This window comes from Phacochoerus africanus, chromosome 3 (assembly GCF_016906955.1).
Source record: "Phacochoerus africanus isolate WHEZ1 chromosome 3, ROS_Pafr_v1, whole genome shotgun sequence".
Taxonomy (NCBI): Eukaryota; Metazoa; Chordata; class Mammalia; order Artiodactyla; family Suidae; genus Phacochoerus; species Phacochoerus africanus.
Genome location: NC_062546.1, coordinates 38,217,737 through 38,231,891, shown reverse-complemented (window position 1 = coordinate 38,231,891; position 14,155 = coordinate 38,217,737). Strand labels below are relative to the sequence as shown.

Below are 14,155 nucleotides of genomic sequence, written 5' to 3'. Positions count from 1 at the left end.
AAGAAAAGAATTAAGAGTACCCTGCAGGGGACAATCCTAATAATTAACCCTGAAGGCCAATTAGGACTATTACTTTCTAAGGACGAGTCATATCTTCAATATGAAGATGAAAAATTTAGTTAAAGCCATGACTAACTTAAATAGGCGTATTTTTCAAAAGGACTTTAAAAATTTAAGAAAAAAAGACCACTCAATAAAAATACTGCGTGGGGGATACATTTATTACTTACCTACCACACCTCAATCCACAGAGAATTAGAAACATAATCATTGCTACATGTGCATATGGCAATGGAAAAAGAAGCCACTTCTCTGAACCAAATACATAAGTTAATAATTTTTGAGGTGTGATGGGAGGATAACCTCAATATTAATTATTAAATTCTAAGTGGTTCCCACATTAAAAAATACACGCTCTAAAAGTTCCTCTTTTCTGTTGTGGCGCAGCAGAAATGAACCCAACTAGGAACTATGAGGTTCGGGGTTTGATCCCTGGCCTTGATCAGTGGGTTAAGGATCGAGCCTTGCCATGAGCTGTGTGGTGAAGGTCGCAGATGCGACTCAGATCTGGCATTGCTGTGGCTGTGGCATAGGCCGGCAGGTATAGCTCCAATCGGACCCCTAGCCTGGGAACTTCCATATGCCACAGGTGCAGCCCTAAAAAAAAATAGTAATAAAAAATAAAATTCCTCCTTCAGTATGTAGTTTGGAACTCTGGACTCCTTTTCTCACAAAAACATCATTACATGTAACAGCTTCCAGGCAAATCTGCAAGAGATTAATTAACCCATAACATGGCAGGAGCGGTGATCACTGGAATCCACTTAACAGGCTTCTTAGCATCCAGTGGTCAGGACTTCAGGTGGCCTGAGTTCCAGAAGCTCCAGGGAAACATGTCCTTATATCGGAGGAAACAGTCCAATGGACAGACAACAAAGCCAGGTAGATCCAGCAGCTGACACTGACCTTTGTGGACTATTTGTGATTCAAGCACTGGTTTGTGCTAAGGAGCACCCCCAAGTTAACCTCCACTGTAACCGCTTCTCTAACATCTTGTGTCTCTACAGACACCAGTTTGCATCTGGAGTGTCTGGAAGAGCAATGCACCAGACTCAGAAGTCCTGGAGTCCAGATGCTGAATTCTTTGGGCCTCGCTTTCCCATCTGGTCTTCAATCGATGTGCTCATAGGCCCTCTGTGCTTGAAATAATCGAAACAGATTATTATAGAATACATGTAAGTTCTTTCCTTTCCGTTTTTGAGCTGTTAATGTATACAGCTATGTTCAGAATTTTGTATACATGAATAAATGCGGTTCAAAAGCACATAAATTAAAAGCCTTCAATGTTTTACTGGAGGAAAGTGATGAAAACTTAAACATGACAAGAGGCATATTGAATAAACAGAAGCCCCAAGATGGAAAAACATTTTTTAAATGCTAACAAATCAAATCAATTTAGAATCTAACGTCTCAAAGGCTATTTTAGTGCAAGACGATTCTAAAATTTCTTTGAAAAAAATAGGCATGAATAGCAAAAAAACACTCAAGTAAGAACAGAAATAAAAGCATGTTATAGAATAATAAGCATTAAAACTGTGTGATATTGGTATAAAAACAGAAATAGAGTACTGGAACAAAGTGGAAAGCCAAAAAATATAGCACTTTGTATGACTTTTTAAACTTATTGGGAAAATAAATTTCTTCAAAAGCAAAGTGCTGAGAAGGTTATGATAATGGTGTATCAATGTGGGAGAAAATTATGTCCACACTTTCTATACCAGTGAAACCCAGATGTACTAAATATTTAAAAATGAATTTTCAGAGTTCTACTCATGCATTAACAATGATACTGAAAACCAGGACAAGCCTCTTGTGAAATCCTGTAACAATAACCAGAGCCATCATCACAAGGTCACCGCCCTCTGAGCTGAGGGAGATGCAGCCAGTACAGAGATCTCTGCTGGACAAGGACACACGTCTCCTATCTCTCATCATGACCCCTGCATCACCCCTGCTGCCTGAAGCAACAGCAGCCAGACCGTCACCTGAGGCCCTAAGAGAGGCCAGACAGGTGGCCTGGCTGTGGTCCAGATCCAGTTACATAATTCACTTGTAGGGTCATCTGTCAACTGTGTATCCTCTAATTCCACCTACTGTGTACAGAAGGGCAAGGACTGCCACTGAAGAGCCTTATCAAGTGACCTCTTGACTGCCAGCCAATTACGGTGACTTTCTCAGCTCAGGGCAGAGAGAGCTTCTCACCATGATCAATACTCCTGCCTGGCAAGAACCAGGTTCTCCAGACCTTATTGCCAGGACCTTTGTCCTAGCTGCAAAAAAAGTCAGGATTGCTGCTTTGGTAATGGTAACTGGGTGCTCCCTGTGTCCTTTGCTTGGGCTGATCACTGGCTACTTCCGACCTCTGACCTTCCTGGATAGCCCCAAGGCACCAGATGTCACCCAAGTTCAACTAAACTTGAGACTGAGAAATACTAAGAACAAAAAACAAACAAAAACCAATGGAGAGATAGATGAATGGAAGGATGGGTGGATGATGGGTGATGTGGAGATGATACCTGGGTGGGTGCTCCATCAGTTGCTTTTCAAATGTCTTTGATGGACTCTCTGTGTCTCCTGTAAAAGGAAGATCACCCTGGTCCAGGCTGCTGTCCTTTGTCTCTGAGATAATTCCTTGGAACTGATTTCTGATATGACTTCACTAACACCAATCAACTACATGCTTTCCAGTCTCCATCTGTCCAATTCCTATGTCACAGCAGATACAACCTTGTAGTATGTAACCATGAAAACTAATTATAAAGCCAAGATATAATATACCAAAAAGAGCTTAAAATAGAATGTCAATGTCTTTCTTCCTTCTTGCATAGTTCCATACAAAAGCCCTTAGATAGGGCTGGCAAAGCTGGCATCAGCACAGGAATGGAAGGGAGCCTTGGCATAAGGTGAGGAAGGTATTGGCACCAGGAGAAGGGTGAGGGCGGTGGTGGCCCAGCGTCGGGTGTCAGAGCCCAAGGAGGAAGAGGAGGGTCCTTAAATGAAGAAGAGCCAGAAGTGACAGGACACTGGTTATACAATGGGAGTCAAGTTCATCACTGTCAGAAAGGGGCTTCAAATAAGAAAAGGGAGAAAACTAGAAAGAACTCTATGGTACAGGGAATTAGACGTATCAGTACGAATTCCTGGTTAGCAATACAGATACTGAAATACAGGTTTTTCAATATACCAGTATAAACAGATACAGAAATATAGTTGTAAATGTTGTACACACATACACACGTACATTTTCCCTAACTCTGTTGACTGGCAAGACCTGGGAACAGCAACACTCCAACAGCAGTGATCGATCACATCCAGTGCCCAGATCTTGGTCTCTAAATCCCAATCTCCACCAAAAGGAAGCGGAGCTCCTCAGAGAACTGGCTGATTCCAGAAAAGTTTAAGATGAGCCTGGAATAGCTTGTTGTGTCAGAAAGTAAGGAAGTAGTCACGGACAACAGGGAAGAGCCAAAAAACACAAAAACCAACTTGAAGGAATTCCTACTTCCCAAATTCAGGACAATTTGAGCATCAAAATAAGCAATGACAGAAAGGGACCAAAACCTACCAAAGAAAAGAGCAAGACATGTGACCCTGTTGATTTTAACAAACAAAGAAGGTTCTTTCTTACAGTAAAAATGCCAACCAATAACTGTAGAAGGAAGAAAATCACCATGTGCCAGACATCAGAATAATAATGACATCAGACAACAACAACAATGGATTCTAAAACAGGTGGATTGAAAGTATGATAAAAGAATAGAATATTTGGAAGTTCCCGTCGTGGCTCAGTGGTTAACGAATCCAACTAGGAACCACGAGGTTGCAGGTTCTATCCCTGCCCTTGCTCAGTGGGTTGGGGATCTGGCACTGCCATGAGCTGTGGTGTAGGTCGCAGACACGGCTCGGATCCCGAGTTGCTGTGACTGTGGCGTAGGCCAGTGGCTGCAGCTCCAATTCGACCCCTAGCATGGGAACTTCCATATGCCAAGGGAGCGGCCCAAGAAATGGCAAAAAGACAAAAAAAAAAAAAAGAATAGAATATTTATGATCCCCAAGTACCTTCCCAACAGCCTTATTAATGAGAAAGGGGGGAAAGATTAACTTCATAGCGAAGCAGCCTGGAAGGCTGTCCTTAATGAAGTGACCAAAACAAGCATCCTCAGTAACAGGACGAACAGAAACCATGTAATGAGACATGAGAAAAATACGGCATCACTTCTCTGACATTTTTGACATCATTCTCTGTCAAAAACGGTATTAGTCTAATCACAAGGAAACCATTTCATAAATTCTACATTTATGGAGAAGGACATTCCACAGCACATCTGACCTGCAATGTTCAAAACTGCCAAAGTCATAAGAGTCAAGGCAAGACCAAGGCACATGTGTAGACTGAAGGAGCAACGTGGCAACCCAATGCATCATGACGCTGGACTGAATGACAGACACTGTCAGGACAAATGGCCAAACTTGAAGGGAGTCTGAGAACCAGGTGGTAGGAACGCATCTCTTACTTTTTGCAGTGTGGACAGCTGTTCTGTAACTGCACAGGAGAACACCAACCACTGTTAGAAATACTTAGGGATGCCGGAGTATCACGTTGGCAACTTACTCTCAAAAATCCTGAAGTTAAGAGGTTCTTGCAAATTTTCTATAATACTGAAATTACTTCAAAAGAAAAAACAAAGATATGATACTAGACCCCCTAAGTATGTTATAACTATTCATAAAAAAATATAAATAAGGAGATACAATTATCAAAAGAAGCCGCTGTGTTAAGGTTTTGCATTTGAAGGGCACTTTTGAAACTTAAATGCCTTTAAAGCCATATTTCCATAACATCAATAATGTTTGGAGTTCCTGTTGTGGCACAGTGGTTAATGAATCCGACTAGAAACCATGAGGTTGTGGGCTTGATCCCTGGCCTCGTGCAGTGGGTCAAGGATCCGGCATTGCCGGGAGCTGTGGTGTAGGTTGAAGACGCGGCTCGGATCCCGCGTTGCTGTGGCTCTGGTGTAGGCTGGTGGCTACAGCTTCGATTGGACCCCCTAGTCTGGAAACCTCCATATGCCGTGGGAAGTGACCCTAGAAAAGGCAAAAAGACAAAAAAAAAATAATAATGTTTACGCCACCGTGTGTGTGTGTGTGTGTGTGTGTGTGTGTGTGTGTGTGTGTGTGTGTGTGTGTGTGTATAGGCACTTATATACGTGCCCATTTTATCAAGAAGTCATCTGCAAAAAAAAAGGAAACAGCCTACTGAAGCAAACAGTCTTTACCCTATTCACAACTAAACAGCAGTTAATTCAAAGATGCACACGTTCCCCCAGTTACCTCATTGACTTGCTTTTGGGAAACAAAGTACATGAAGAACTCAGAACCAAAAGCCGATACCTTGATTGAGGTGTGTGGCCTCCATGATCTGAACACCATTCACAGAGCACTGGGCCCCATTCAGGGGGATCAGAGTCACTGTCCCCCCGACATTTTCAAAGATGCAGTGCTCACTCTCCAAGTCAAGGCCGTGAAGAACTGAGACAGAAAAACAGAGAAGGAAAATATTTCCTGTGGTATCCAGGGCAATGATTCCCAAGCTTTATTTAGTTAGTTAGTTAGTCTTTTTAGGGCTGCATGTGCAGCATATGGAAGTTCCCAGGCTAAGGGTCCAATCTGAGCTGCACCTGCCGATCTACACCACAGCCACAGCAATGCCAGATCCAAGCCACAACTGCGACCTACACTGCAGCTTGCAGCAATGCCAGATCCTTAACCCACTGAGCAAGGCAGGGATGGAAGCCCCATCTTCGTGGATCGTAGTTAGGTTCTTAACTTGCTGAGCCACAATGGGAACTCTGTTCATTCATTTTTTCACACTGAATATTGTTCCTTTTCCATACAAAACTGTAAAGTGAAAATTTATGTTGAGTAAGAAAACTGAATTTCAGGAGTTCATGACACCAACTGATGGAACTGTCCCCTGAATGCTACTCAGTGGGTCTGAACATCACCTGCATAAGGAAGTAAGTTCTGACACATTAATTTATTTCATCTCCTGGGAGAAAAGAATTGAGAAACTTCCCTGAATTAAATACCATTGAGTCACTTTGTTTGAGGCTAAATAAATTTCCTCCATCAGTTACCCAAATGTTACAGAAAAACAGAAGGGACAAAAGGGCCCTGTGGATCAAGGACTTACTGTGAGCTCCAAATGACACTGTGTTCCAGGAGCACAAACCGAAGGTGGAAGGCAAACCTGGCCTGGCGTGGATCCGGGGAGGCACAAGGATGTCTCAGGAGTGCTCAGGTGACAAAGCCACGGAGCTCACTCTGAGAGAACTTGACCCCCTTGGACTGCTCAGAGCCCATGGCTACTGAGGGCCACCTACTCTGCTCTGACCTCCCTGAGCTGTGTCTGATGAGAGGCCAGGCATGGAGGTGAACGCCTATCAAATGAACCTATACGATTTTAGGCATAATTCTTGGCCAGCTTCTGAGAAGCATAAACCAAGCAGCTCCCAGTATTCTCCACAGAACTGCACTACTGAACATTTGTGTTCACAGAGAACAGGTGTTCTTAGCACTTACCATCATTTGTAAGAAAACAGTTGAACCTAAGGACTTCGAGGAATTGGTTTTCACCATAAATAGTAAATGCACGTAGGAATATGCGAAGCTTGATAAACAGCTTACGCTGACAAGGAAGCAAGTTCATTGCCAGCAATTACCCTTCCGTAACACACACATACACAAAATCATGTGAATTCCCAAGGTTATGCTTGTGAAGCCTGGCAAGACCTCACTGGGCTCGGGTCTGAATCCCAGGTTGTCTGTATACCCAGTAAAGATGCTGGAGAAACCCAGGAAGTCATGCTCTGTGTGTGTGTGTGTGTGTGTACACTGTGTATGTGTGTATCCTACTTTCTTGCTCATCTTTGCACAGGTAAGTTTCACCTTTAATGATTTCCCATTAAAGATTCTTATATCTGATCCCTGTACCTGTTAGCATACTGCCATCGATCACTGTCCCCCTGGGATAAAAGTTTTTTGTTTTTTTTTGTCTTTTTCACTTTTTCTAGGGCCACACTGGTGGCATATGGAGGTTCCCAGGCTAGGGGTTGAACCAGAGCTGCAGTCACTGGCCTATGCCACAGCCACAGCAATGCGGGAATCCGAGCCACGTCTGCGACCTACATCCCAGCTCATGGCAATGCCGGATCCTTAACCCACTGTGCAAGGCCAAGGATTGGACCCACAACCTCATGGTTCTCATCGTTCCTAGTCGGATTCGTTAACCACTGAGCCAGGATGGGAACTTTGAGTCAAGTCATTTAAACAACAGTACACTTGAAAGACATCGCAGAGGACATGGGCCCAGGGTGTATGTAGGGCAAGGATCCACAGCTCGTTTTATTCACTAATTGTTCTGTGTTACCGATTTGAGTTCAGTTCAAAACTACACAGATACACATTCTGATCAATATTGTATGTGAAACTTCTTTTTATAATTACTTCAATGTCAGTCATTCAAAAAAAATGTTTTTCATTAAGTGATCTAAAGAAAAATCATGGGGGAGTGTCCATTTTGGCTCAGCAGGTTAAGGACCCAAGGTTGTCTCTGTGAGGATGTGGGTTTGACCCCTGCCTTCACTCAGAGGGTTAAGGAACCGGCATTGCCAGAAGCTGCGGCATAGGTCACAGGTGCGCCTTGGATCTGGCGTGGCTGTGGTGTAGGCTGGCAGCTGCAGGTCCGATTTACCCCTAGACTGGGAATTTCCATATGCCGCAGGTGTGGCCCTAAAATGAAATTTAAAAAATCACTGGAAAGAGGAAATTGATAAAGATTCTCACCAATATCTTGTTCTGTTGAAGCATCTTCTCTGCCAACATATGTCTGACCTTCCTAGGGAGAAAAATCACGCAAAATTGATCAGTAAGAACATGAGGAATGGTCTGTTTCTCCATCTGTCATTGAAACCCGAGTGACCTGGTGACCAACGAGCTGAGCTCTGTCCCAAACAGGTCACAGCAGCAGTGCAACTAGAGTTCCCTCGGGCTCTATAATAACAAACCGTGTGGTCAGGAAAATGGCGAGGGTCCCGAGGCTCAGCCCTGACAAGGCTTGGGCTCCTGTTTCAGCATCAATAACCTGCCCGTGCCAACAATCTCACAGACGTTCTGATCCCCCCTGACAAGCTTCTCCTTGGGCAACCAGAGGTTTCTTTGTGTCTAAAGATATGGCTGAGGGGAGCCTGTGAAACACAAGTGCAACACCATTCTCACGTTAAGTCATGGATCAAGGAGAACATACTAAAGTCAAGGTTAAGGAGGCAACTACTGATACGGATGCAAAAATTCTGCTCTCTTGACAAGAATAGCCTGCTCGGGACCAGGTCCAATAATGTAGGTGGGAGACAACTGTATAACACAAGAGACCAGGAAATTGTCTACACAACAAATCACAGTTCTATGTGCTTGTAACTTCTTCTTTGGTCTGCCTGCTTTTGGTTCCTGACTCCTTAATGATTCTACAAATGAGAAGGCAAAAAGTGAATGATGGGGCTTCATTTAGCTTCAGAACCACATAGAAGGGGGATTCCGAACACCACAGAATTGCAACCAACTGCCAAAAACCCCCAAGGGGCTGGGGGATTTGTTATTTACTCTTTGCTGTCATAGCTGCGTTCCTGGATATGGAGTATTACAATAACCTCGCACCTGTCCAAGGGCAGAGCTGAAAACAAAATGAGAACATTCCACTTAAGCAGAGTCTACCTTCAGGTGATATAAGATGATTCCAGTACTCAGAAGGTCGTCATCGATGCCAATTAAGTGGGGCAGCTCGGAATCCAAGACAACGCCAATCCCTTCCTTCCTCAGGGCGAGAGTCTGTTCCTGAAATGAGAGGGAAAAGAAAGGAAAAGGTTACCCTGGGGAAAGAAAACTTCCTATTAGGTGCTCATTCTAACTCTCGTATTAAAATGAGCAAGGTTTTATTTCTCACCCAAAAAAACTGCAAGAAAAATGGACTATAAACTTCATGTTGAAATCATGGCACATGGTGAGCAAAGCAAGCTTGGAACATATAGGAAACTCAATATAGGAGTTCCCTTGTGGTGCAGTGGGTTAAGGACCCGGTGTTGTTACTGCAGTGGCTCGGATTGCTGCTATGGTGCAGGTTTAATCCCTGGCTTGGGAATTGCCAGATGCCATGGAGTGGCCAAAAAAAAAAAAAAAAAGCTCAATATAAAGTGATATACATGAATATACACACACAAAGCTAACCTCAAACCTTGCCTTCCTTAGGAAAAGCTTAGGACCACTCAACCACAAAGTAATCTTTCTCCCTCTTCAGAACCTTTATTTCACTTAATACCTAGATGTCTCCTGACTCATTGTTTCTCCTTCCCAATTACTAGGGTCAAACCGTGCATGGCCCTAAAAGCAATTCTCCTCTGTGCATTAGCTCCCCTGCACCAGAGGTACCTGACCCTGTGTCCTGCATCACTTTCTCCTGCCCACCTACCGTCTGAACCTACACAGGCCTCTGCTACATATCTCCCAACCTTGTCTGTCTTGATCCTGGGTACCCCCTGCCCCCAGCTACCACCAATTTCTCTGTGGCCCTTTAGGAAAAAATGCCTCCAAAGGGTTCCTACACCTTCGGTCCTCCAATTCCTCCCCTCTGGCTCTCTCTTGAACCTGCTTCCATGGAGTCTCTCATCCCAGGGACTCAAGTGTCTACAGCCATCCCTTGATGATACAATCTTGCCTCCTTGACTTTACCTGCAATCTACATGGCCGGTCCCCAGACACCCTCAGGGGTAGGGGGCTCGTTCCAGAACCCCCACAGATACCAAAATCCAAGGATGCTCAAGTCCCTTAGGTAAAAGGGCATAGTATCTGCATATACCCTATACACATCCTCCCTTATATTTAAATCATCTCTGGATAACTTATATCACCTAATACAATGCTAGGTAAATAGCTGTAAATATAAGGGGAATGCTATGTAGACGCTTGCTAGCAAATTCAAGTATCGCCTTTTGGAACTATCTGAATTTTTTTTCTCTCCAAATATTTTTGATCTGTGATGTTGCACCTACAGAGGGCTTGACTGTAAGTGGATGACTCAAATCTAAGTCTGCAGACAGCCCTGTCCCTGACAGCTCCACACTCCTGACACACTCCGCCTTCCTCAGCAGACCTGCCGGGAGCCAAACAGGCAGCTCGAACTTAACCTCCTGCCTCCCACAGCCACACACTCTCCCTTCTCAGTAAATGCCAACCTTCACCACAGTCGCTTGGACCAAAACCCAGGCTCTCCTTTGCTCCTTTCCTTCTCTAAACCCGGCAGCGCTTGGTGTTGGCTCTACCTTCAAAACGTGCCTGGATCAGATAACCACTGGCACTGCACCGCCCTCCTGTCTGGTCCCAACTACCCCCCTATCTTTTGCCCATGCGGCTGCCCCCCACACCCTCGGGCCCCCATCAGGGTCCATGTTCTCCCCCCAGCCAGAGGGCCATCAGGACAGGCCACTCCTATGCTCGGGTCAATTACATAGCCCTCCTTTCTCTGAGCAAAAGCCAACGTCTTGGCAAGGTTCTCCCAAGCTCCACGTGACCCCCCCTTGGCCGCTCTGCCCCCTGCTCAATCCCTCCAGGAACCCAGGCTCCCTGCTGGCACTGAAATGTGCCAGCCAGCCCCCACCTCAGGGCCCTGGTCACTGCTGTCTCTTCTGCTTTTGTGGCTGCCGTCTCCCCTGCTCTCATCTGTTCCCTCCCGTTCCCTAGAGCACGGTGTCCCAATCTTGGCACCACTGACATTTTAGTCCATATGATTCTTCACTGTGGGGGGCCGTCCTGTGTACTTGTGTGACATTTAGCAGCATAGCGGGCTAAAACACATCCCTCTCCCGAGGCTGTAACAAACCAAAAATGCCTCCCAACACCAGCAAATGTCCCCTGGGAATGAAGTCTGCCCCTGTTGAGAAGAACCGCCTTTGCTTTACATGTGACTTGGTCTTCACTTCCTCAGGGCTCTGCTCAAAAGCCACCTTCCTGGAGTTCCTATTGTGGCTCAGCGAGTTAAGAACCTGACATAGTGTCCATGAGGACTGAGGTTCAGTCCCTGGCCTCACTCAGTGGGTTAAGGGTCTGGTGTTGCTGTGGATGTGGTGTAGGCTGGTAGCTGCAGCTCCATTCAGCCTGTAGCCTGAAAATGTCCTTATATCGCAGGTGCAGCCCTAAAAATACACACCCACACAAACCACCTGCCACATGATTCCATAAAGAGCAGTCACCGACCCTATTATCTATCCTGATTAGTTTTTCTCCTTAGCAAGAATCACTCTAAGCGATGTTATACACAAGTTTATCACCTGTCTCCTGACTAGAAGGTAACCCAGTGCCTAATTTCACATCTGACACATAGGAGCTCCTAGTAAGTATTTGTCACATGAATGAATGGAGGTAGATATGCAGAGTTCAGAAAAACACAGCAAGGAAGGTCAACAGCATCCTCTCAGGGAAGAGACGGAGAGGCTGTTACCCTCAGCCGCATCCGACCCGGACAAAAGACCTGGAAAACCAGGCTTCTTGGCAAGTCCCAGCAGAAAGCAGACAAACTCCAGGAGGTTAAAGATGAAAACTCCATCCTTGAGGCTGGGCTGTGCTGAGTTCACATCCAAGAGCACAACTCTGTGCTCTGTGATGACAAGGTGATGGGAGCAGCCGAGGGGCCAGCCTGGGCTGCTAATGGGGGGGCTCCAGGTCAGAGGCTGCCCAGTCACTAGCTTCCCCACCCCACACCAGCAACCGGACACAGTGAGCAAGACATAGCTCTGGACTCCAAAGGCCAGCACTGCCTGCAACAGAATTGGAACTCCTCACCTTCCAGGGTGGAATAAACGCATCACAAGTCATTTAAGCATTAACACAGTGTACAAAGCCAGCCCTTCTCTAGGTGAAGAATTCAGAACTTCACAGCCTTGCAGACAAGGGGACCGTCAGAGGGGACCGTCAGAAGTTCTGGGAAAGGGCAGGCGAAAGAAAGAAAGAAACCCCAGGCCTTCATCTCTGCAGACCTTCCAGCTTCCACCAAACACACTTCCACCACACTTGCAGAGCTGGAGTTGGGCCAGAGGGCAATGGAGTGGAGTGGCCAAAAAGATGGTTTTAAAAAAAAAACATAAAAATCATCACTTGAAAGAAAGCAATTTAACAACCATTAAATAGATACGCAGAGAAAATGGCCAATGCATAACTTAGATTCAAGAAAAGGAAACGAAGCGTATCATTGTTCTCAATTAACCCTCTTACCAGCGGGGCTCCCTCTCCAGGCTCAGAACGTCAGGCAGGGAGGGTGCAGCCTTCTGTCATCCTGATTTGCTGCACCCAGGCCCTTGTGAATCTGAGCTGAAACAAGCCCTCTAAATAAGCCAGCCTCAACTCCCACCTCTCTGACATTGGTAGAATTTGTGCTTTTCCTCTTGCCAACAGAACTCAAACAGAAGTAGAAAGGCTGGGATTTTTTTTTTTTAAGATCTGTATTACAGTGGAGAATTGAATCAATACAGCTCCATCTCCTAAAACAATGTCCTCACTCGAAGGTCTGGCGGCTCTGAACTGTTGACAGCCCTGCTCACACAGTAGGTAGGTCTTGGAAATTGATGGTTCCAGGCCCTCGGGTCCACATGAAAAAGACAGGGACTATTCTCAAAAGTCCAGAGACACAGTGTTTTCTTTCTGCATAAAAGGGGACCATAACCCAAAACTGAGGGGCAGTATTTTAAACTCTGTGAGCCTCCATTCAAACTAGAAAAACAGTTTTGCACTATATCCTGGTTTAGTTTAAGAATCTTTTTTTTTTAATCCCATTGAAAAATATTTTTTTAACCTTCCTTAAAATAACGCCCATAGACTTTGAAAATCATTTGAAATTCATAACTTCGGAGCCCTTAGGTTAAAAGCAAATCAAAACCACAGTGAGGTACAACCTAACACCAGTCAGAATGGCCATCATTAAAAAGTCTGCAAATAACAAGTGCTGGAAAGGGTGTGGAGAAAAGAGAACCCTCCTACACTGCTAGTGTGAATGTAAATTGGTACAACCACTATGGAAAACAGTATGGAGGTCCCTCAGAAAATGAAATACAGATATGATCCAGCAATCCCCCTCCTGGGCATATATCCAGAGAAAACCATAATTTGAAAAGACACATGTACCCACATGTTCAAAGCAGCACTATTCACAATAGCCAAGACATGGAAACAACCTAAATATCCATTGACAGATGAATAGATTAAGAAGATGTGGTACATATACACAATGGAATACTACTCAGCCATTAGAAAGGACTAAAGATGAGTTCCCATCATGGCTCAGTGGTTAACAATCCTGACTAGCATCTACAAGTATGCAGATTCGATCCCTAGCCTTGCTCAGTGGGTTAAGGACCTGGCGTTCCCATGAGCTATGGTGTAGTTCGCAGGTGCAGCTCAGGTCCCAAGTTGCTGTGGCTGTGGTGTAGGCCAGTGGCTACATCTTCAGTTGGACCCCTAGCCTGGGAACCTCCATATGCCATGGGTGTGGCCCTAAAAAGACAAAAAAGACCCTCCCCCCAAAAAAAAGGACAAAATAATGCTATTTGCAACAACATGGATACAACCAGAAATTCTCACACTAAATGAGTTAAGTCAGAAAGAGAAAGACAAATACCATATAATACCACTTATTTGTGGCATCTAAAATATGACACATAGGAGTACCCATCATGGCTCAGCAATAATGAACCCAGCTGTTAACCACGAGAACGAGGGTTCGACCCCTGGCCTTGCTGAGTGGTAAGGATCCAGCATTGCTGTAAGCTGCGCTGTGGGTCACAGGTGCGGCTTGGGTCCTTCATTGCTGTGGCTGTGGTGGAGGCCAGCAGCTACAGCTCCGACTCAGTACCTAACCTGGGAACTTCCATATGCTGTGGGTGCAGCCCTAAAAAGACAAAAAAAAAATTTTTTTAATTTAAAAATAAAATATGGCACAGATGAACCAATCTACAGAATAGAAACAGTCTCACAGACGTAGAAAACAGACTTGTGGTTG

The 14,155-nt window shown here is 45.0% G+C and overlaps 1 protein-coding gene across 5 annotated transcripts in view; it reads right to left on the bottom strand.

Moving 5' to 3' along the window:
- The window catches only part of KIF16B (kinesin family member 16B), a 306,258-nt gene that overhangs the window by 144,033 nt on the left and 148,070 nt on the right, over nt 1-14,155 (bottom strand). For all 5 annotated transcript variants that reach the window (XM_047771646.1, XM_047771648.1, XM_047771649.1 and 2 more), the window contains 3 exons: nt 8,830-8,949; nt 7,906-7,957; nt 5,452-5,589 (listed from right to left, as the gene is read on the bottom strand). In XM_047771646.1, coding sequence (XP_047627602.1) covers nt 5,452-5,589; nt 7,906-7,957; nt 8,830-8,949 — 310 coding nt within the window. The remainder of the gene's footprint in view (nt 1-5,451; nt 5,590-7,905; nt 7,958-8,829; nt 8,950-14,155) is intronic.